Source organism: Microcebus murinus, chromosome 7 (genome assembly GCF_040939455.1).
Source record: "Microcebus murinus isolate Inina chromosome 7, M.murinus_Inina_mat1.0, whole genome shotgun sequence".
NCBI lineage: Eukaryota > Metazoa > Chordata > Mammalia > Primates > Cheirogaleidae > Microcebus > Microcebus murinus.
The window spans coordinates 36600033-36624236 of record NC_134110.1 but is presented as its reverse complement, the minus strand read 5'-3'; the positions used below and the strand labels follow the sequence as shown (position 1 = coordinate 36624236).

The window sequence follows — 24204 nt, the reverse complement described above, 5'->3', positions numbered from 1 at the left end:
AAAAAGTAAGAGGAGAAAGAGCCAGGATGCCAAGACATCACACCTGTATGGAAAAATTGGCTCTCATGGATCCTTCAAAACCATAGCAAGCTCTGACTGCTCTTACAAATCCAGTTAACTGTTTATTCTGATGTGCCAGAGCGTAGAATAAAGGGGCTTGATTCTAAAATGAGGGCCTTCCTACTGAGCCCCCGGGAACCACATCCGAGCGTGTGAGATGATGACATTCTGGGTTTGAGTATGTGACTTGCATTCATTTCAAAAACCGGTGTTTTCTCCCTCCCCTGGACTGCTTTCCACATCATGGTTGGAATTAACTTTCTTTGCTCTCATTCCTTGCGTCTTCACTTTTTTTTTTTCTTCGGTAGCTGACAAGCTTCCAATTTTGAACTAAATTATACTTTATGCCATATATTGTAACAGCCTCATTTTCATATTACATCATCCAATTTGATAACATGTTTTTGGACAGGGTATTGTTTCTCATGGGCTGAGGCAGAAATATCACGTAGACAGGCTCATAAAGAGGAAGCAAATTGCTTGGGGACACACACTTGTGGGAGCTGGGGAGTTGGATTAAGCCTTTGGAGGGTCTGAATGTCTAATCCCTTCTAATTTGGCAGACAAATGACAAATGCCTAGTCAGAGAAGTATATATATATATATATATATAATCCCAGAATAGCAAATGGTAGGTCAGATCAGGTGGTTGTAGTAGGGGTTAAATTTGGCCATAGTTTGCTGACTGCTGAGCCAGATGCCCATCTGGTTGAAATAGTAAAAGGCTGATTCATATTAATTTTATCTCACTTTTTAACTTTCCTATATTTTGAGTATTTTTCATAATGAATATTGGTACATTATGCACATAGGACAGGTACATACAGGCATATGTTTTATCTATAACATATATTAGTAGTACCTGCTCAAAATCACTTCACTGGAAATAATACATAAATCATGGCTAACATTTAATGAGCAGATACTTTGTGCCAGGTGTGGCTCTAAACACTTTACACAGATAATTCACTTAATCCTCATAACTACCCAAAGAGGAAGATACTACTTTTATCCTCATTTTACAGATAAGGAAACTGAGGCACTGGAATGAAACTGTGTGATTAGAAAGCTTACCCATCACTTTCTCAGGACTGGTAAATCTATGAGTGCCAGGGTCCAGTGTTTGGGAGTTCCTGTGTGGGACTGAGGGTATACGGTGTTGATTGAGAGTGACATGTAGGCACGGATTAATAATTCATGAACATCTACTTCATGTCAGATGCCACGCGTTAGGAAGTAAACATTTGCTAATTCATCTAGGCAGGCACCATGAGAACATAGTACTTAACTCAACAATAGCCATGTGAATAAGGTATTGATTTTCCCATTTTACAGATGAGGAAACTGAGGCTCAGAGAGAGTAAGAACAGATTCAAGGTTGCACTGCTAGCAAGCGAGGAGGCTCAGTTGAAGTGAAATCCAGCTTTTGCCTAGCTCTGACTATCCAATCTTGGCTACTAGCTGTCCCCCAAATTGGGACACTCCCCATTCCCTCCAAACCAAGAAGTTCTCTGGGAGCTATTATCCCACAGAGTATGGCACACCTTCAGGTTCCTAGGTAGGAGGAAGTCCCAGGAAACATATCTCCTCTAGGAAGTGGACTAGGATCAAGAATCAGGCAGATGTGGTTCAAATTATAGTACCAAGCCTTGATAACTGAATTAAAAAGACAAGGAAGGGAGGACAGAATAAAGGAAGGGTGAAAAGAGGTGAGGAAGAAAGGAGGCCAGGCAGGAGTGGCACTAAGTGGCACTGAACAAATTCTTTGGGCCCTAGTTTTATCATCTGTTATATGGAGATAGTAAAGGCCTCTACCCCATTCATCTGGACGATTTAATGAGGTCATGCATGTCAACTAGGTGCTCTGTACAGGCAAGTGGAGGGACGGGCTTGGGATGTTTCTCAGACCCTTTCTCAGGCCTAGAAGAGACTACAGAGAGACTCTTCTTCATCCATGTTTTGGACGGGATCTCCGAGGGTGACAGTCACTTAGAGAACAAAAGTCTACCCGGAGTCCTCAGGATCCAGGCTTGGCTGGGGTCTGACGGGACACCCCAGGTGTTCTAACTCCTGACCTGGAACTTCTACCTCAATATGTGAAGGTCTGGGCCATGACTACCAGACCTCACAGGCTGACTCTGAGGCCCAGGGACAGACCAGTGGCTCTGTGACCAAGAGAGAGTGAGACACACTTTATGATCTCGGGAGTCGCGTGGGATGCCTCCTGACCCTAGGGTGCTTCAGGCATTCCCTGTACCACTTCACACTTAGTTGTGGCTTTCTGCCTCTGTAATTCAAGAGCTTGTGTCCTTCCTTCCTCCCTTCCTTGTTTCCTTCCTTCCCTCCTTCCTCTCTGCCTGATAACAGAGACAGCTGCACATTCTGCTATTTTGCTACATGATTTCACAGATGAGTTAGGGGACATGAGTCGGAGAGGAAGAGATAAGGGGAAGAGGGAAGTGGACAGAGGGGAAGTTGAAGAAGGAAGGAATGAGGGAGGAGGAAGGGAGAGAGAAAGGAGGAAAGGGTGGAGACAGGAAAGAGGCAGAGGAGGGCAGGAAGAGGACAGGAGAAGCAGAAGATAAAAGGGAAGAAGAGAAGGCAGAAAAGGGCAAGAAGAAGAAAGGAAGGAGGAAGAGGCAGAAGAAGGAGAACAGGCCTCTTGAGTACTTTCTAAGGCCCTTCAGCCAGTCCTGTTTGTTTGGAGCTGGTAGAGATATCTATGTCCAACTCTCACCAAGGGAGCTTGTAAATAAATACCTCTGGGTAGGAGCAGATATCTGTAAACACAGCTGAGGAATTGAAAGTCAGGTTCTTCAAGGGTATCGACTTGTCAAAATCACACCACAGCTGCGGATTAAAAAAAAAAAAAGAACAACAACAAAAAACAAAAAACACAGGAACAACAAAGTCAGTGTGAGTGCTGCAAACGGAGCGGTGTGCTATCGGCGGCTGGGCCTCGGCAGAAGCCTGGGGACGGGGTCCTAGAGGGGGGCTTGATTTCAGAATAAAGTGCCAGCTTCGATCTCTCTTATTTAGAAAACAAGCACTGGCTCAGAAAAAGCTTTGCAAGCCAGTCGCGAAGCCGGGTTCAGACAGCTCTGTTTGGCCCCGTCACTTCGGGTCACTGGAACGTGCTCATGGAGCTCAGGAGAGAGGACCACATGGCAGGGGAAGAGGTCTGGGGTAAGTGCACAGCCTGTCTCCAGACCAACAGCTGGGAGGATCTGAGGCACCTGCACATTTTCCAGAAAGACTCTTAGCACTGGGGGGACGGGCATTCCCTACGACAGAAGTTGCTGCTGGGGATTCTGTGACCCTCAGAGAAGAATAACTACCCTTGGCCAAATGCCTCCTCTGTGCCAGACACTGTACAAAAAAGCCTCACGACCGCCTTGTGATGTCGCTGCGATTTTTAATCCCCAATTTACAACCGAAAAATATGAAACTCTGAGAAGTAAAGTAACTTGTCCAGAGTCACCGAGCCTGTGATGGGTGAATCTGAGGTTTTAATGCAGGTCTATCTGACTCCAAAAGCTCCGATCTTCCTACCACACCACTGTGGCAGGGCTGCCCACAGTCCCTGGGCTTATTTCCAAATCCTGCACGCAGGAAACATCTCATTCGTCATCAAGACTTGAGATCCTGGCCACCACTCCTGTGGTCAACGATCCTATGCACTTCCATCTCAATTGTCATAATCTATAAAATATTCATTTTCTTTCTCATTTTCCACAGAGTCCTTCACTACAAGGACAACCACAGAACTTGAGCAAGGTGGTTACTGGGCCAATTTGGACAGTGAATTTCAGGCAGTCTAAGCCTCCAAGTCACAGACCAATGATTGTGGAAGTCTATAGTTTGGGGACCCTCCCTCAGGCCCAAAGAGTGCAGTGATGGATTCAGCCACAAGATGATGTCTCAACTAGCCTCTCTTAATGTGCCAAGTTCAAGACCTGGAATCAGATAAATCACCTCAGAGATCTAGTAGCTGCCTGAGTCATGGACAATACAGACTATTTGTATATACATGGAAAATACCTAGAGCTACCAAAGTACCATTCTATAGAGAAAATGAAACCATCAAAACGTGGGTCACCAAATTAAAACAGTGATAAATATCATGGCAGTTGGAATTTCATCTGAGTCCTATGTGTCACATCACATATAAACTCTTAGAGAGTCACAGGCAAGAAACTCAACTTTCCTGAAATGCAGTTTCCTCATCCATGAAATGGGGACAATAATACCTACCTGTAGCACATAGTAGGTGCTCAATGAGTGGCAGCTATTTTATTCCCATTTCCCCCACCCTGCTCCCACTCCCAGAGATACAATTTAGCATATTAGAGTGAGCATAGGTCATGGAGTCAGACAGACCTTATTAGCAAGTTATTTCATGTCTCTGAGCCTCAGTTTCCTCAGCCATAAAGTGGGGATAACGAGACTTACCTCAAGGGGTCTATGTGAGGATTAGATACGAAATACGTGCAAAGCTCCCCCTTCAGTGCATGGCACATAGCAGGTAGGTACTGGTACTTAATAAATATATGGTGACTGTGATTTGTGATATAATTGATTGGCTACTGAAAATACAGAAACTGAAGGGCTTTTGAAGCTCCTTTGGAGCAAATAACCTCTCCTGCTGGGAAATAGACAATTTTCTAACAATTTTCTAACAGTTCTGGCAGTAGCCACATCTTTCTTCTCTGTCTCTAAGCTTGGGGCTGGACCAGGCACATGAAGGTTACTGGTACCACGGAAGGGCAATGCAAGAAGCTGTAGGCTCGCTCCATAAACTCTTAGTGTTTGACTGCACGCTGGACACCACAGGATTGGAGGACGTGGGATGCTTACGATATTGAGGACGGCACCCAGGAAATTAATCAAGATGGATGCAAAGATGATGACGTTCCGGGCCAAATAGGTCTCGTTAATCCAGCAGCAAGTTTTCCGGAGGATGAGGGGCAAACACTTATAATCCTCTGCCGTGGTGATGAGGACCAGAGCTGAGTGCAGCATAATCAGGATGGAGAACTGGATGGTCATTGGCATCACTCTGCAGGGAAACACAGAATGTCACAGGGCGTCAATCATCTGATCCCCCCCTTGCTGAGCAGCGGTGGCCATCGTGTTCATGGTTTCCCTTCCTACCCTTTGCACCCACACCCAGAAATTCTTCTAAAGTTCTATTTGTTCAAGAAAAGAGCTTTAGCAGGAGAGATATTAAAAATTACATACATTCCTGGAATACTCTCTCTATTAAGGAACTTTGCAAAGAACATCAAATATTTGGCTTGATTTCTTGCTCCTGCCCATTTTCTCTCTCTTTTTATTACCATTGAATTTTCTTACTAGGCAACTGCTGCCAGGGCAACACACCACTGGAGTGTTATCTCAGTACTCTGGCCCTGAGACAAACCCACATGCCTTTTCCTGTTCAAGGTAGGTTTTATGAAACTTTCCCTCTCTATCTACCTGGATGTGAAAAACTTGACTTGGCATTGCTCAGTTTTGTTAGTGGTTACTATGGTTTGCATGGAATGTGCTGTATGCAATTTGAGAAGTGGATAAAGGAGAACTCATACTCATCCAAGACTTCCACATCACTCCAAGTTTTACATCTTGAGCTTGAAGCTCTTACCAAAGCTCTGCAGTAGCCTGTGTCTGTTGCACACCTATGCTGGGTTTCAGGATGTTTTCAACAACTTTGTGATCTAAAACTCCATCTCTGGAGTGATCTTTGACTGCTTCCTCTCATTATGAACCAATGCATCATTAGGCATGTTGCTTCTCCTTAGGAATTCACCCCTTGTTCTCTGTTCTGTGTCCAGCCATTTACGGCCTACACTGGCATCTCTGACTTTTCCACAAACTAATGCAGGTGTTAAAGGGTACCTTGACAGGAGTGGTGAGAGATTTTAAATATGTTCCTTCTTCTATAAATTGATGTTAATTCCTGACTTTAATATCTGTCATTGGCTGGTACTCAATAAATATGTATTTAGTGAATAAAGTTGGATCCACTTTCCTAACACTATCTCTACTATCCTTTTGCCGAAAATTTCTTATTTATTATTAATAACACTAGTATAAATAATGTATTGAGCTCTGACTATGTTCTAGCCACTATGCTGAACACTTCATATATAATATCTCATTTTCATTCCTTGGAACAAACCTAAGAGGTCTTTTGATCTCTCTTTTTTTCAGATGAAGATTTAAGGCTCAGAGGGAAGCAACTTCCCAGGGGCCATTCAGCTGGTAAGTGTTAAAGCTAGGATTTAAAGTCTTCTCCGGCACACTGCTCTGCTATTCGAATCACTTTGGTGAGTAATATATCCCCTATGTTTGCAGTCATCTTTTTTGATTCTGTGGTTTCATCATGATATTTATTCATTTAACTCTTCTCCTAGGCACAGTGGCAGGCAGTAGGGGTGCCAGGGCCAAAAATACATCTTCCCCATCTTCTAAAAAGTCATCATCCCCAGTGGAATATGGACATATAAATGATGAACTATTATATAATATGCTGTGACCTATAAAGAGCTATGAACAGCCATCTTTTGGAAAATAAAAAAGGAAACCAAGGGAAGCTTCACAAAAGAGCTGACATTTGGGTTGGGAGTCGGAGATTGAAGAGACAGTGTTTAGGTAGGAAAGAGTGGGGAGCATGAGCAAAGCATCAGAAGAATGAAAGCGACCAGTCTTCAGAGTTTTCCAATAACCCGGATGGCAAGGCTGTGGGACCGGCAGGGAAAAGGCTCAATACTTGCTATGCTAGGGAGCTTTGTTCTGTAGACAGTGTGTGGATGTTTACAATGTTTAATCAGGGAAGGACGTGACCAGATCTGCACGACAACTGTGGTGGGAGGTGGAGGACGAAGTGAAGAAGAAAAGTGTTTGGAAGAAGATTTAAATAGTTGAGGCATGAGTTGACAAGGGAAGAACGTAGGACAATAGCACAGATAATTTTTTTTTCTGAGACAGAGTCTCACTCTGTTGCCTGGGCTAGAGTGCTGTGGCATCATCATGGCTCACAGCAACCTCAAACTCCTGGCTCAAGTGATCCTCCTGCCTCAGCCTCCCGAGTAGCTGGGACTACAGGCATGCACCACTATGTCCGGCTAATTTTTTCTATATATAGTTTTAGTTGTCCAGCTAATTTTCTTTCTATTTTCAGTAGAGATATGGTCTTGCTCTTGCTCAGGCTGGTCTCAAACTCCTGAGCTCTAACGATCCACCTGCCTCAGCCTCCTAGAGTGCTAGGATTACAGGCGTGAGCCACTGCGCCTGGCCAACAGCACTGATAATTGGGAGGTGCAGGGAAAGATGTGGGGTAATCTTCATATGTGTTTTGTATGTGTGTGTAGGGGGCATTTGAGAGACTGAAGTCATTAAGGATGGCACTAATGTTTTTACTATCTTAACTGGTAAGCACAGGGAAAGAAGCCAATCTGTATAGAAGATAAGTTGATGAAGTTGATTTGGGGCAAGTTGAATGTTTGGTACTTGCAGATTATCCAGTGGGAAATATCTAGATGTCTAGATAGCTAGAAGGATAGTTGTGAAGCTTGGGCTGGGTGGAATAGGTGCTGGCTGAAGATATGGGAGTGGAGGCATTTGCCCAAGGAGGATGTGCACAGCAAGAAGTGAAAGGACCCAAGATGAAGCTCTGGGATAAACTCATGGGCTGGAAGAAGAGAAGGCAGCAAAGGGAATTTAGGAAATGTGGTTGGATAGACAGGATAGCGGAAGTGAATGGCACCATGGCAACAGGTGTTGGGGGGAAAAATTTACAAGAAGGGAGTAATCAAGAATGTCAACTCCCTCTGTGTGGTCAAGAAACATGAAGGCTGGAAAGCAACTCCTCCCACAGCCCCAGTTATCATTGTCAGGAGTTTGGTTTCTGTTTTGTTTTTTCACTCGCACAATTTTGATTTTGTAGATCACCTTGACAAGAACTCTCTGTGGGAGTTCTGTATAAGAACAGAAGGTTTGTGCATCAGTAAGTTCCCAGAGGGCTCTAGGCAGATGGGAAGCTTTCCTCCAACCAGGCTGGAAAAACACTCCCCGACAACACACCATTATTCCTGGGCATCAGGGGAGATGAATGAAAGAGAACACAGGTGGATCGCTTTGTCAGGCAGTCCCATGAGAGAAGGGGCCGATTCCATGGCTGGTGTGTCTCAATAACATGAGGCAGCCATCAAAGATAAGAATGTCTTGTTTTAAAGTGTAAGGCAATGAGATACCACCTTACCCTTGTCAGAATGACCATTATTAAAAAGTCAAAGAACAACAGATGCTGGCATGGATGCAGGGAGAAAGGAATGCTTATATATTGTTGGTGGGCCTGCAGATTAGTACAACCTTTACGGAAAACAGTATGGGGGAGATTCCACAATGAAATAAATGTAGACCTACTGTTAGATCCAGTAATTCCACTAGTGGGTATCTACCCAAAGGAAAAGAAGTCATTTTATCAAAAAGACACCTGCACTCTAATGTTTATCGCTGTACAATTCACAATTGCAATGATGTGGATGTAATCAACCTAAGTGTCCATCAATTAATGAGTGGATAAAGAAAATGTGAGATATATATATATATATATACACACACACACACACCATGGAGTTACCACTCAGATATAAAAAGGAATGAAATAATGTCTTTTCAGAAACTTGGATGGAACTGGAGCCCATTATCCTAAGTGAAGTATCTCAGGAATGGAAAAACAAACACCACATGTACTCTCTAATATTAATAATTGGGAGATAATTGATGGGCACACACGGGCACAAAGAGATGTAAGGGATATTGGAAACCAAGAAGAGAGGAGGGGGAGGGGGAGGAGTAAAAACTTACCTGTTGGTAATGAACACTATTTGGGTGATATGCACACTAAAAGCCCCCACTTAAGTATAATAAAAGGTATGCATGTAACAAAATTTGTATCCCCTTAATATTTTAAAATAAAGAAATGCCTAAAATTGAAAAAAAAAGCTCAAAACAAAGTGTAAGGCAGAAGCAAACAAGGTAAAGGCAACTTTGAAAGCTGCTTGGCAGGATCCTCAGACTCCCATGGCCACCACTGCCATCCAGATAAAGTCTATGGCCCTCAGCACGGTGTACAGGGCTTGCATGGCTGCTCTTGGCTCTCTCTCCTGCCTTTACCCTCTCTCTCTCTCTCTCATTTCTCTGCACTCTGTGGCCTGGGCCATACAGAACTATATGCAGCCTGGGGTATGTCCTGTTCATCCTGCAAAGGTCAGCTTTGCTTTCGAGTTTTCCATGACATCTGGCATAGGGTTGTGTTTGCAGATGGTGCTCAATAAATATCCACTGGCTTATGATTTTTGTGGGGAGAGAAGACTTGGTTTATCTCCTCACCAGCCTTCATAGGGAAGAGACCTCCCACCCACACTCCCAGACTTTCTCTCTACCTGGTTACTGTGTCTTCACCAAGGAACGAGGAAGGGCTAACGCACAACCCACGTGGGATATTCAGTGGACCTCACTATTCTTGGCGGGGAGGGTCACTGTTAAAGGTCAGTGGTTATGCACAGTTCAGACACTTGTCCTCTCTTCCTCTTACATCCACTGGGATGAGAGAGACGCCAGAGCCTTAATCTGCCCTAAAGGAGGAGGCCTGGCCATCTCTTCCTTCAAAAGAAGCCCAGGTCTGCTAGCTCTGGCTCTGGGCACAGATGGACACCTTCTTAGGGCAGACTCACTCATCTTTGGCACTGGCGGGTGTGCCTTATTTTGGTCTTTCCCAGCATCAGAATGGTAGGGTCTCACACTGGAGTTTAAAAGTGGGGTCCAGGGGGCAGGCAGAGATTCAAGAGATTCAAGATAGAAATCTGTTGATTTTAGCCACATTATGTATTCCAGCTTGTATCATAGTTTCATTTGTTTGGAAATTTATAAAACAGATATTTTTTTGCCCATTTAATTATTGGGCTTTTGTGCATACTCTCTGGGGGCTGGGGGCCATCAGGGCGTGCTGGCCCGTATGCATGCTGGGCATACAGCCGTATGAGACGATAACCCACCTGAACCCCTGACATGGTTTTAAATGACTTCCTTTTGGGTTTGCTAAAAAAGGAAAAGGGATGTGAAAGACAGGCAGTACAGTCTGTGGCAAGATCAAAGCCTTGTATGTTTGGACCTGCAGTTCCAAAACATAACCAGTAGCGTAGCCTTGGGCAAGGTAACTAACTCTTTTGAGCATCATTTTTTAATTTTTTCATCTGTAAAACCAGAATTTTTAAGCCCGCCTTTAAGAGAAATTATTATTATTACTTTTTTAGAGGCAGGATCTCACCGTATTGCCTAGCTGGAGTGCAGTGGCTGTTCACAGGTGCAATCACAGAGCACTGCAAGCTCAAACTTCTGGGCTCAAGTCATCCTCCCACCTCAGCCCTCTGGGTAGCTGGGACTAAAGGCACCCACCACCATGCCTGGCTTACAGCCTTTTATTTTTTTTTTTAGGAACCAAGTTTTCTGCTAGTTTACAGCCTTTTAAAGGAGGTTAAATAAAGTAATAAAGCAGTAAAATAAGAACTCAGAGAAGTATTAGTTCTCTTTCTCTGTTCATGGTGAAATTCAGAAAACCAAAGGCATTTCAAAGATCTATGGGAAACGTATTAATTATAAGACAGGTTTTTTAAGTGAGGTACTGGCACTGCATATAAAATTCCTCTGGAAATCTCTGCAGCAGCTCCTCGGCATTCATTTATTTCTTCACACATAAAGATTATACATCAGATTGTAAATTTTATCTAATTATAGAGCTACTCAGGCATCCAGAGGTTCTCAATTTGCTTTTGCATTGTTGGTGCACATAAGAGGCAAAGAAACCTTTCATTTCTGAAATCGAGTCTCAAAAAGAATGACAAGGGATTTGCAAACAGCTCTACCCAAATAATTTCTAGACATTAAGTTCTAATTATCCTCTGCAGTCTGCCTTTAAAAAAGAGTTTGGGTTGATATCATGATTTGACATTTGCTGTGAAAGCAGGGATAAGTGGGGGTGAGTAAACAGCCTATAGCATTTCGTGGTACAATAGGAAACAGAAACTCAGATCATACTGAAAGATGACACTTTAGAATCTGCAAAGAGTCTGTGAGTGCCATAGTGTATTTGGCCCTTGCAATAACCCTGCAAAGTAGATATTTTTAGCCCTTTCAACAGATGAAAATTCTATGGCTCCGAAAGGGGAAGGGAACCAGAATTTAACAAAAACGGGAATGGTTAATTTAATTCTTACTGCAATTCTGAAAAGTGGGCATAATTCTTCCCATTTTACATATGAGAAAACAAAGGCTTCAGAAAAGTTAAATACATAGATTACATAGATACAGCCAGTAATATGCACAGAAAATAATAAGACTCAGTGCCTGCCTGCCTGCCTGCCTTCCTTCCTTCCTTCCTTCCTTCCTTCCTTCCTTCCTTCCTTCCTTCCTTCCTTCCTTCCTTCCTTCCTCTCCTTCTCTCTCTCCTTCCTCCCTCTCTTTTTCTTTCTTTCTTTCTCTCTCCTTCCTCCCTCCCTCTTTCTTTCTTTCTTTCTTTCTTTCTTTCTTTCTTTCTTTCTTTCTTTCTTTCTTTCTTTCTTTCTTTCTTTCTTTCTCTCTCTCTCTCTCTTTCTTTCTTTCTTTCTTTCTCTCTCTCTCCTTTCTTTCCTCCCTCCTTCCTCTCTCTTTCTTTCTTTCCTCCCTTTCTTGCTCACTACCTCTCTCTTTTCCTCCCTCCCTCTTTCCTCCCCCCCCCATCTCTCTCATCATCATGTGTGCAGACTTAGGTGTATTGTTCTATAATTGCAAAGGGTATTTTTAAATATTCCCTCAGTTTACCCTTCTTGGAGAGGAACATCTGTGTGCATGTGGAGATTAAAGGAAAGAGTTGGGCAAGCACTGCCTTTCTTTGCTAGGGTCCATTAATTTTTGCATCGGGTCTGGGAATTAGCTGTGGTCATATGAGTAGAGACTGCCTCATCTCCTGAAAAAATCCGTGACAGAAGAAATACCAGTGAAAGGCACTCGCCATCTGTTTAGTCACAAAGCATCAATCAGAAACAAAATGAGTTGGAGAGGAAACCAGCACGTATTAAAGAAAGCTTTTGCTATGTCTGGAGCAAATGGGGCACTCAATTCCCACAACATGTGGATTGTCTGGTCAGAGTTCAGTTTCATAGTTTCCTTCATTGTCAAGCTTCTCCTCTTCTCTAAGCAAATAAGTTTGGAGCACTGGCTGTATTTCAGTTATGGGCTTCAGCTTGGACCCTAGAATCAGAGACTTCTTCAAACTAGCTGCTGGGTGAGGTCCCAGGTCTCTTCCCCTGAACCCAGGAATCAGACTGTAGCCGCTGGCTCACCTCCCGGGTTACACCACCTGGGACAGGAACTGCCCAGGCCAGCTGGGAAGTGCAATGCTCACTTCCCATGCATGGAAGACAGTGACACCTTCTCTTGTCCAGTCCAAGTCCAGACCCTCAGGGTCATCCGGTCACCTCCCTGTCTCTCATCCTCCATGTCCTGTCAGTCATGGGAATGGCCAACTCTCTGCTCTAAATATCCAGCAGATTCTTCCCGTGCTGTCCACCCCACTTTCACTCTCTTGTCTCTGTTATTTCTTGCCTGGATTTTTGCAATTACCTCCTGATTGGCCTTCCTAACTCCAGATCTCACTCCGTCCTGTCCGTTGTCCACAGCCAGTGTGATCCTTCTGAACACAAATCTGATCACATATCTTCTTTGATTAAAATGCTTCCATAAAGTCTTCTCCGCCAACCAGTCACAACTTCTTACAGGCTCACAACCCCTATCTTCCAGAACATTCTCAGTGATCTTCCATGACCTGGTGAGCTACTTCTAGAGGCAGCTGAGCCATCGCTATCACGTTCCCTGGGCTGCCCTCCCCGATCCCTTCTCCTCATCCCACTCCTCCACATCCCATCCCGCCTCATGCTTGCCCTATATTATATCTGCCCAGCTAATCATCTTTTAGCCCCACTAGATTGTAAGCTTTATGATGGCAGGGACCCTGACTATATAAATCCATTGTCCAGCACAAACTGGCACATAGTAGGTGCTCAGATGTTTGTTGGGAATGTCAATGTCCTGTGCTTAGGAGTCCAGCTACAGCCATGCCCTTCTTGGCTCACACATTCCCACTGATAGGAGGTAGTCCAGGAAATTTGGGTGAATCTAGCAAGACTCCACCAACACTCACAGCCCACCACTCTAAGATCCTGTTTCCTGGGATCCTCGTCCTCATAGGCTCTTGGGTAGCCAGGAAACTTATTCTCTCCTGGTGCTCCCTGGTATCCTTCTCTGATTGATTCATTGCATAGCATATCCATGTCTTCACACAGAGCATATGCATATCTACATTATATACATGGGTGGCATATACATATCTATGTATGTATCTTTTAATACATACATAGAATATAAGTAGCTATGTATATACCATACACATCTAGACAGATACATACATATTACAATAATTATTTGTCTCATTCCACCAGATTATAACATCCAGGAGAGCAGGGATTTTATTTGTTTGTTTGTCTTTTTTGTTCAGAGATGTATTCCCAGGATTTAGAACAGATCTGGTGTATAATAAGCATTCAGCGGTTATTGGTGGAAGGATTCCTAGCTCACATTTGGCAGGAGTACATAGGCCTCCCCCAATAACACTTTTTTAAATTGTAAAATGAAGCATAAATAAAGAAAACCTACAAAAGTATAGCTTGATTAGTTGTCATAAAGTGTCTACCTTTGTAACTGCCATTCAATTCCTGAAACAAAACTTTGCAGGGCACACTGAAAACTCATCCACGAGTGTGTCCCAATCACAGTTATCTTTCCCAACCCCAATTTTAATCACTTTTCATTTCCTTATAGTTTTATCATCCATTCATGGGCACTAGAGTTTAGCCTCACTCATTCTTTATTAAATTTGTCTTTTAAATATTAAAATCTATAACTTCTCTCTTTATCCTTTATTTTCCTTACAATCTATTTACTGAAGAATATGTGCCTTTGACCTGTAGTATTTCCCACCGTCTGGATTTTATTGGTGTGTACTCATCCAGCGTCCTCTGCCCTCTCTAATTCCTGTGAGTTGAAAGGTGGATCCAGGGGCTGCTAAAATTCAGGCTTTATCACTCTGGTCAGACTGTGCATGGTATCATGCTCTTCCATCAGGGGATACAGTTTCCTCTCTTTTTTGTACTGATAGCATCCTGCCTGCATGATCTATTAATTACTGACAGATGCTGAAGTCTTCAACTATTTATGTCTCCTTTCAGCTCTATCAGTTTTTGTCTTTTGATACTCTCTTGTTAAGTGCATCAATGTTCATCTTGCTAGTCCTCCTGGACAATTGGCCCTTTTATGGTTATGTGATTTCCATCCTTATTTCTGATAATTTTCCATGTTCTTAGTCTGCTTGGTCTGAAATTCATATAGCTACTTCAGCTTTCTTTTGATTAGTGGTATCACGGTATATCTTTCTATACTTCTTTTAACTTATTTGAGTTTTAATGTCTACAGTGGGCTTTTTGTAGACAACACGTAGTTTGGTTTTGCTTTTATTCACTCTGATAAGCTCTGCCTTTTAATTGGTTTGTTTATAGCATTAACATCTAAAAGTGATTATTTTCAAAGTTGGATTCCTATCTATCATCTTTGTCATTATTTTTGTCCATTGCATTTATTCTTTGTTCATCTTGTTTTGCATGTTGTCTGATTTGAATGAGGCATTTTACATGATTTAATTTTATTTCCTTTCTTAGCATATCAATCATATTTCTTTTTAATTTTTTTAGTGTTTACTCAAGAGTTTACAACAATATACATTTTTATTTTTATTTTTTTTTTGAGACAGAGTCTCACTTTGTTGCCCAGGCTAGAGTGAGTACCGTGGCGTCAGCCTGGCTCACACCAACCTCAATCTCCGGGGCTCAGCGATCCTACTGCCTCAGCCTCCCGAGTAGCTGGGACTACAGGCATGCACCACCATGCCCAGCTAATTTTTTGTATATATATTTTTAGTTGGTCAATTAATTTCTTTCTATTTTTGGTAGAGACGGGGTCTCGCTCAGGCTGGTTTCGAACTCCTGACCTTGAGCAATCCGCCCGCCTCGGCCTCCCAAAGTGCTAGGATTACAGGCGTGAGCCACCACGCCCGGCCAACAATATACATTTTTAATTAATTTAAGTTTAACTTCAAATAACAATACACCATTTCATGTGTAATGCAGGTACCTTAAACCAAAGCATTCCCAATTCTTTCCTCAAGTCCCTTGTCACATTGCTATTATTCGGCTCACTTTTACCCATATCTATAACCACCAAATACACTGTTAACATTGTTGCTTTAAACAAACAGCTATATTTTAGGTTAACTAAGAATAAGAAAAAAACCCATCTTACTTAACTTCATTTATTTTTTCTCTGATGATTTTTTTTCTTTATGGAGATTCAAGTTTCTGACTATATGATTTCCTTTCTATTTGAGGAACCTCTTTTTAATGTTTCTTGCAGAGAAGTTCTGCTGAGTATGCAGTTTTCATTTGTCTAAAATAGTCTTTATTTTTTCTTCACTTATGAAGGATACAGAATTTTAAGTTGATGGTTATTCTTTCAACACTTTAACTATGTGACTGCATTCTCTTCTTGCTTGCACGATTTCTGACAAAAAGTATGATGTAATCCCTATCTTTGTTCCTTAGTAGATAAGGTGGTGTCCTTCCTCGTGGTTTTAGATTTTCTCTCTGTCTTTGGTTTACTGCAGTTTGAATATACTTTGTGTTTGTGTGTGTGTGAATGTGTGTGTGTGTGTGTGTGTGTGTGTGTTTATCCTGCTTGGTTATTTAACCAAAATGCTTAACCCCTGAGGTCTGTGGTTTGGTGTCTATCATTAATTTTGGAAAATTTTTGGCCACTACTACCTCAACTGTTTCTTTTGCTCAGTTCTCCTTTCTTCTCCTGTTAATCTAATTATGCACATGTTTATTCTATTGAAATTGTCACAGAGCTCTTGGATGCTTTGACCTGTTACACGGGCCCCATCCCCATTCGTTTTTCTCCCTGCCTTACAGTTTGGGAAGTTTCTATTGACCTCTCTTCAAGTGTACTGACTACTTCCTCTGCCCGCTGAGTCTACTGATGCATCCATCAAAGGCATCATTATTTCTGTTACAGTGTTTCTGATTTGTAGCCTTTCCTTTGGCTTTATTTTGTTTCTTTCTTAGAGTTTCCATCTCTCTGCTTGTATCATACATTTCTTCTTGCATGTTGTCGACTTCTCTTAGAACCTTTAATATATTAACGATAGTTATTTAAAATTCCCGGTCTGATAATTTTGACATCTACTGTAGAGGAGTTTGATTCTGATGGTTGTTTTGTCTCTCCTTTCCTTTTGGCATGCCTTGTAATTTTCTGTTGAAAACCAGTCATATTGTATTAGGTAATGGAAACTGATGTAAATAGATCTTTACCGTGAGGATTTATGTTAATCTGGCTTGGGGTTGGGCTATGTTTAGCGTTTGCTGTAGCTATTAATATATGTACTGGCAGCTTCAGATTCCTCTAGTGTCCTTGTTTCTCCCTCTTGGCTTGGACTTCCCTAAGTACTCTTCCTCAGAAAGCGTTTGTAACTCACAGCTCTTTCAGCTGTAATACATGATTAGCGTTTTGGATCCTTGGTTGTGTGGTGGTAAGGGGGGAAAGAGGGCTCTGTCAGTCTTGTTGATTTTCTTTTTGACTTAACAATGTTCTTTCTTTCATCTTCTCTCTCTCTTAAGTCATTATTTGCTGTGTTATGTGCTCTATGTTCCATTTTGTTAAGTCTTCTTTTTTGAATTGTGTCTTTATTTTATTTCTATTTCTTTTCTGAGCTCTCTTGCCAAATTTCTAAGTGTTCCTAATTCTGACTTAGGTTATTTAATGTCTTGAATCACACTAAGTGCTTCAGCTCTTCTTGAAAGATAGGTTAATGTTTTGATATATTTTGTGGGCATGTCCTTTTGGAGTGCTTTTAATGGCTATAAGGATATTATTCTACTTTTTATTCTCTTTTTTCTTATCATAGCTTAGAATGGGGTTGCTATCAATATATTTTGTTGTTTATTTTGTTGTAAAACACCTCCCTGAACTTTTAGAAAGTTTTTGGGAAAATATGATTGGGGAATTAATGAGATGTAGCTCACAAGACCATTATTTTATTATATAACCCAATATTGCTATATTAAAGACAGAAACAGGAGTTTACAGGGTTTTGCCCTGAAGGAATATGTGAACTCACTGGTCACTTATTAGAGACTGTTATCATGGGAGAGCTCTCAAATCTCTTGTAGGGATGATTTCCAGGAAGGCTTCCTAGTATCTCAAAATCTGTGAGCTTCCCTGTGTCTTGAAAGACAAGACAAGGCAAACATGGCCCACGGGATGGGAGCCGGAGACAATGAGTGCCCTTTGCCCAGAGATGCACCTGGTGATTATAAACAACCTGTTTTTATAGAGATGGGTTTCCTGTTCTCTCCTGTCTGTCTACCTTTAAGTCCACAATTACTAATCAAAGAAGTATAGCGTCACTATACTTCTTTTGTTATACCTCTGTTAATTGACAACTACCTCTTATAACTTAGAAGTTAGCTCCTGAAAGGCTTTGTACCTGTTTGTTCACCTGGATAGATTAGAAATCCTTTGAGAGGACTTTTGACCCCAACCCACTACCTGTCTCCCCTAGCAACTGCATTCCCTAATATGTAAATATGTTACCCTGACAACTGGTAATTGATGCCTGTGATTATAAAAATCTGTATGAATCTAACCATATTTCTGGATATTCACAGGGATATATCCAGTCTCCCTAGTAACCCCGCTGTTATATCTGATCTTTTAATATAAAACTATAAACTATACCTTAGTATCTGTGTATTCTTTTATTCTTTCTATTTCCTATTGCTTTTCTTATCCTCTGTGGTGACCCCTATCTAAGGGACTTGGCTCCACAGAGAGAAGTAGCTAATCTCCTCGTGGGCCTGCCTCAACCTCCCCGTAGAAAGTGTGGTTGAGGATAGTATTTTTTTGACTTTACATAACTTTCTTTTTGGTTGTTTTTATGTAATGTTCAAAAATGTGATAGCTAGATTCCCTTCCCATTTTTACCTGGACCTTCTCCTCTTCTCTATAGCCTTTATTGTGAGTAATTTTGATTTCATTCACAGCCCTTGAAGGGCTTTATCCCAGCAGGGAGATTTGGATGGTCAATTTTGGGACTTCCTGGTGTCTTGGTGGTTCCAGATCTTTAGACCTTACTGTGTGTGGACCTCTGCATTCAACTGCTATTAGGTTGGGACAACTCCTTCCCGCTTTCAGCTGCTTTCTCACTTTGGGCCATGGCACTTTCCAGTGAATATCTGTTGGCTGTACTGGGTCCCTGTGCTCCAGGGTATGGCAGATTCCCAGTACTACTTCTTGCTTTCTCCCACACAGATGCTGATATCACACAAATCTTGAGGCTACTGGGGGATTATTGCTACCCGCTTCCATTCTGGAATTTATGGGCTATCACATCACCTGTTTTTGTTATAAAGCTAGTTGGTCAAATATATGGGAATTCTGAGAGATTCAGAAACATGCCACTTCTGCCACCATCTTCCTGGAATCCCTCTCTCCTTTTCCCACTGTCCCTTGCCAATCCAGAAAACGTCACGCATTGCCATTCCCCGAGTGGTTGTAAACTTGGAGATCTTTCTTTCACAGCATCATGCTGCAACCTTCCTAAAAATCTTCAGGGGCTCCTTCCTGTCCCCAGGATCAATTCCAAAGTCTTTAATGTAGTTTTGGACACTGAACTTCTGCTAGCTCACTCCTCTTTCAGCCTCAGTGCCCACCCCATCCTTGCGCAAGTCCTTTACTGCAGGCTCTGCTATTTACTCACTGTTCTACAAACACAAGGTCTTTCACACTTCTGTACCTTTGCTAATCCTCCTTTCTAAATGCAAATTCTCTTCCACTTTTTCTCCCTTATTCCACTCAACCCCAAATTATATCTTTTCTGCAATTTTTTTTTCTTTGAACGAGTCACTGATTTTGGTGCAAAGCAGGTAAGTAGTTAAAAGCACAGACTCTGTCTCTGGGTTCAACTCTCAGGTCAGATGGTATAGAAATGTGACTTGGGATAAATACTCCTCTACAAAAACGGGAATTAGAATGCTGTCTCACCTATTGGTTACTTTTGAAGCTTTTTTGAGACAATCTATGCAAACATGTAGTACTTAAGTACTCAGTTAGTGGGAGCCATTGTTAATGTCTCTGTCTTCCACTATATTGTGTCTTAGTACAGACTTCCTCTTGCAAAATCTCAGCTACCTGTAACCTGGACTATATAAGTATGTGCCTAACAGAGGGTTAAGAACCCAGGCTCTAGAGCTGGGCTTCCTGAGTTGAATCCAAGCTGTAACATCTTTCAACTGTGAGACCTTAGGCAACTTATTTCACTACTTTGAGCATCAGTTCCCTCTTCTTTAAAATGGGAAGAATCATAGAACCATAGAATCAGAGGGTTGTCATGGGGAATTTCAGGAGTTATTGTACGTAAAATATTTGGAGCAATGACTGGCCATGTATAGGTGTTTGTGCTATTAATAAAGTGCCAATTTTGCTAACCCAGGAAACTACGATGCTGTATCTATGACCAGCTCATACTAACAAATGAATAATAAGTAAAGGATGACTGAGGCTCTTGGACTTACTTTCTGCATTCTTGGGTGTAATGTCAAATAAGAGTAGGGCCTACTTTAATTTTGGTGGTTGTTTTTTTATTAAGAATGGGGAAAAGACTCTAGCCCTGGCAGAGTAATGAGATTACTATGCAGAGTAAGACAATCAGAGTAAACATTAATATTGTCAAACATTTTGGTATAAGTCCTGGACCCAGCTGTTTTAAATTCTGATCCCTTAAAAAGACAGCTGGCTTGCTCCAGGTAAGGGACCATAATCTCATACGGACATTTCACCTGATAAATTAGTTCTTTCATATTTACCTTGAAGATGGAAGCAAACTTTGTATTGCTGTGATAAATAGAAGAACGATAAATGCACAGACCAGGTTGGACTTGAATACTTCATCCCTCATTTGAGAATACTGTAATTAAAAAAAAGGAGGATGAGTTACTTTGCAGCAGAGTTGGGCTTTTGGAAAAGTTAAGCTTTTACCAGTGGTTTGGGTTGAAGGAAGCATCAAGAAGAAACAAGGCAATTAAGTCTTTTTTAAAAATTTAAGAGGAATTCATATTTTAATAAAACCTTCACAGAGTAGTAAATTCTCCACTCCTCCCACCCCCTTCCAGTGAGAGCCCAGCAGTAGACACGATGGGAGGGGGACTTTGCCTGAGCTTATCCAGTTCTTCCCCTCCCTGTGAGCGAACATCATTTTGACAAAACAGAAGAGCACACATCCATATATGCAGCAAATCAAATTCACATTGACTTTCTTCATGAGTAAACTTAAGTCATTTAAGGATCTTGCTCTGTTTCTTGTTAGGTTTTGGAACATAGGGAAATGTTTTACCAAAGAGTCTTTCTGCATCTTTTTTTGTTTGTTTGTTTTTACAAAAAAACAATTGAAACTAAATTCACAGAATCTTAGAATAGAAAGTAGCCTAAGAGATCTCCAGCTAGCGTAGCCCTTTCATTTCATACAAGAGAAACCAAGACTGATAGACCAATATGTTTGACGCCTTCTGTGTCTGCTAGAGGCAGCCCTGGGGAATGCTGGTAACTTTATTTTGATTATCCAGAGTACTCAGTAATTTCATTGTCCAGCTTTAAAAGCTTCTCGAAGGTCAGCATTGAATGCGTACTTCCCTTTCTTTTGCCTAGTCTCTCGAACCATCTTGGAGTCGCTAAGCTGAGGAACGAATAATATACTTCTTTCCGAGGGAGGAAAAGGTTTTTAAAACTGAAACAGACCTTAGAATTAGCCCAAACCAAGCCCCTCATTTTACCTTCATGCCAGAGAGGTCTGGTAACTTGCTTTGATCACATAGAATGCTGGTCAATTTTGGGGGTTGGGTTGGGGAAAACAGAAGGCTAAGGCTCACTTTGGAATTTTGTAATCCCTGATTTGAATTTCACAGTTACTTCATATAGGAATCTGTCAAATAGAGCTCTCACAACACCCTGGGCTCCAAGTCCACAATACCAAGACAAGGTTTTCAGTCAGGTCAATGAAATAATAAAATTAGGCCGACTTGTTGTTGGTATAGTCTTTGTAATCAACAGTTACATGATTTTTATTCTCTTGCTGACTTCTTGGAGTGACCCTTAATGCTCAGTGTCATAGCTTTTTCTCCTTCCCTGTATTGAGGCCTCTGTTCACTTGCTGGCAACTTGCTTGGTCTCTGGAGGGGAACCGGGAACATGGCTCTGAAGAATCACCATAAGCCATCCTCACTCTTGATAAAACCACAGAAAACCCACGTTATTCATAGTTACCAATAGTGCTGCCTAAGAACAGGGCACAGTCGTAAAGACCCACACATGCCAGCTTGAAAATAAATGAGTTAGCCAGAAAGCTGCTAATTCAAAGAAAGACAAATGTCCGAATTCCCTCTAACTACCAATTACACAAGATCTAATTATTTTTTGTTGGCTGACTGATTAATTTCAAACCAGCTTGGTTATTTAGATTTGATAATAGAATTAAGAAAAACAATAATAATTTTTAGTATATTTAATCATTCTCTTCCTCCTTTTCTTCTTTTTCATTACCATCATCGTCATCATCACCTGTCATCATCACAGCATCTTAGACTTGTAATGGACCACTGCCTTCCTAATTCAGAAGTCCTTTCCATGGTATCCTTTATGTCTACTCAAATGTCTATTAATTATCATCACATGACCTTCTCTGCTTTGTCCAGAGAAGCAGGTTTCTTTTCTCTGAGCCTGGACAGGGCAACCTAGGGTTATAAACACCCTCAACTTGATAACTCCCAGTGCTGGAGCCTGAGAGCTCACTCCTTTGCAAAGAGTTCCTTTCCATTATTAGCCCATTATCATCACAAAAATGTCCTTTTCTATAGATCCCAAGCTGGAGTCCCTATGACTCCTTTCCTGAATGTTTCCTACTTAAGACTTAAAAAATGTCCCACAATCATCATTTGTCTAGACTTTAGACTAAAATGCATAAGGTTTTATGTTTTTTGTTTTCTTTAGATGGCAAGCTGGGTAGGAGGACTGACTTTGCCTCTAGATCTGTCAGCATTTCACTATGAGCAAAGCTAATTTCTTTGAACCTCACTTTTCTTGACTGTCAAATGGGAACACATTTTGTATTTTAATACACTTAGTGATGCTAAAGCATTCTATTATTTTCTTGTTTGGACTTCAGTGCCTAGCACTGCCACATAAAATAACCTTATAATATTTGTGAAATTGATGTCAATCGAATATAAAATACTGGATTTCAGAATGGAGTGCATTGTTACTTTGGAAATGCAAGGAGAGCAGCACTATGAAAAGAAAATTCCTAATTGGCTCAGGATGATAGGGTACTGAGTGGTGATTCATTTCACTTCCTCTTGATTTGTGAAGGTCTGAACACTGTGGCTCATGGCTATATTAGGTTAGTTGTGTGCTCCTGCCTGCCAAAGTTATAGACTTGTCACCTGCTCTGTCTTCACCTGACCCTGCTTGTCCTTTTATATCTTGGTTATGAGCATGGACTAATCAAGTGCTAGACTACCTGGATTTGAATCCTAGCTCCAATACTTATTAGCTATGCAACCCTGGACAAATTTACTAATCTCTATATGTCTCAGTTTCCTCATATAGAAAATGGAAATAATAATAAGAACTGTCTTATAAGGGTTACTGGGGGAATTAAATGAATTAATAGTTAATAGAACAGTGCCCTGCACATGATAACCCTGTATAAATGTTCCCTACTGTTAATCAATTAATTATACTTATTTTATTGCTATATTTTTACCTTTGTGAAGCTTGCCTTTTCAACCACAGTGTTGCCCTCTAGAATGCTGTTTTGTATCCTCGGTATAGAATCATACCTTGCACTCAGTGGGTTCCCCAAGAGAGGCATTGACCAATTTGTCTACCCTGTTAGAAAGAATTCTTCTAAAGGGATTATGATCTCATATGTGGTCTTTTGACTTGGAAAAGGATCCTGCCCTTGTTCCTCCCCTTGCTTCCTCTAAGATACCCCACTGCTGGGGGGAATTCTCAGCTTCTCCAGCATCCCTAGGAAAGGTAGTCTTGAAAACAACCTTATAATTTCCTGAGTTGTTGATGTGCAAAATACCTTGGCAATCATTTACATATATATGTATTTTTTTTCAGATGAAACACTTGAAGACCAGAAATAGGAAAGAGCTTGTCAATTAGTTTGTTGGTGGCAAAGTTTGGACAATAAGCCACATCTCTTGACTGCAGTCAAGTGTTTGGTCCATTGGATCATGATCTATAAGCAGAAGTTCCTGAGGGACCACCTGAGCTGACTCAAAATGGGATTAATACCAATTAGAAGGACATGCCACTTGGAACAAATTACAAACACTTCCTTTGAGAGCTTAGATTAGAATTTGGACTATTGTTATTTTTCAATCTGTAGGATTTTGGTTGCTTCAGAAAAAGGTCCAAATCTAGTGTAACAAATTTGAATAATAATGACTAATACCTAGTGTGAGGCAGGCACTGTGCTATACGCTTTATATGGATGTTCTCATTTAATTAGCATGACAACACTTTGAGGAAGATCCTGCTTATCATATCCCCATTTTGTAAGTAAAGATATTGAGGATTAGAGTAATTGAGAAACCCACTCATACCTTCACAGGCTATAAACAGGGAATCCAAAGAGTTTGACTCTAGAGTACAAGATCTCAGTGCTGCATTGACTGCTGCTACCTTGCTATTTTCAGGGTAAGACCATCTTGTTTATAGAGTGCACGATTGCATGACAATGTTTCTTGGTATATTTCAGTGGTGTAATTTCTGATACAAAGAAAGGGAATGTGTTAAAACTTTGAGTCTATATAAATCTTGGTGTAGAATGAAAGTGAAGCGTGATCTGAGCAAAGAACGGACTTTAGAAACACC

At 41.4% G+C, this 24204-nt stretch overlaps 1 protein-coding gene across 3 annotated transcripts in view; it reads right to left on the bottom strand.

Annotated features, from left to right (window-relative positions):
- ADCY8 (adenylate cyclase 8) overlaps positions 1–24204 on the bottom strand; it is a 235585-nt gene that overhangs the window by 50101 nt on the left and 161280 nt on the right. For 2 of the 3 annotated variants that reach the window (XM_020289021.2, XM_020289023.2), the window contains 3 exons: positions 20130–20230; positions 4918–5119; positions 2821–2910 (listed from right to left, as the gene is read on the bottom strand). In XM_020289021.2, the coding sequence (XP_020144610.1) occupies positions 2821–2910; positions 4918–5119; positions 20130–20230 (393 nt within the window). The remainder of the gene's footprint in view (positions 1–2820; positions 2911–4917; positions 5120–20129; positions 20231–24204) is intronic. The other variant, XM_020289022.2, reaches the window with a different exon arrangement.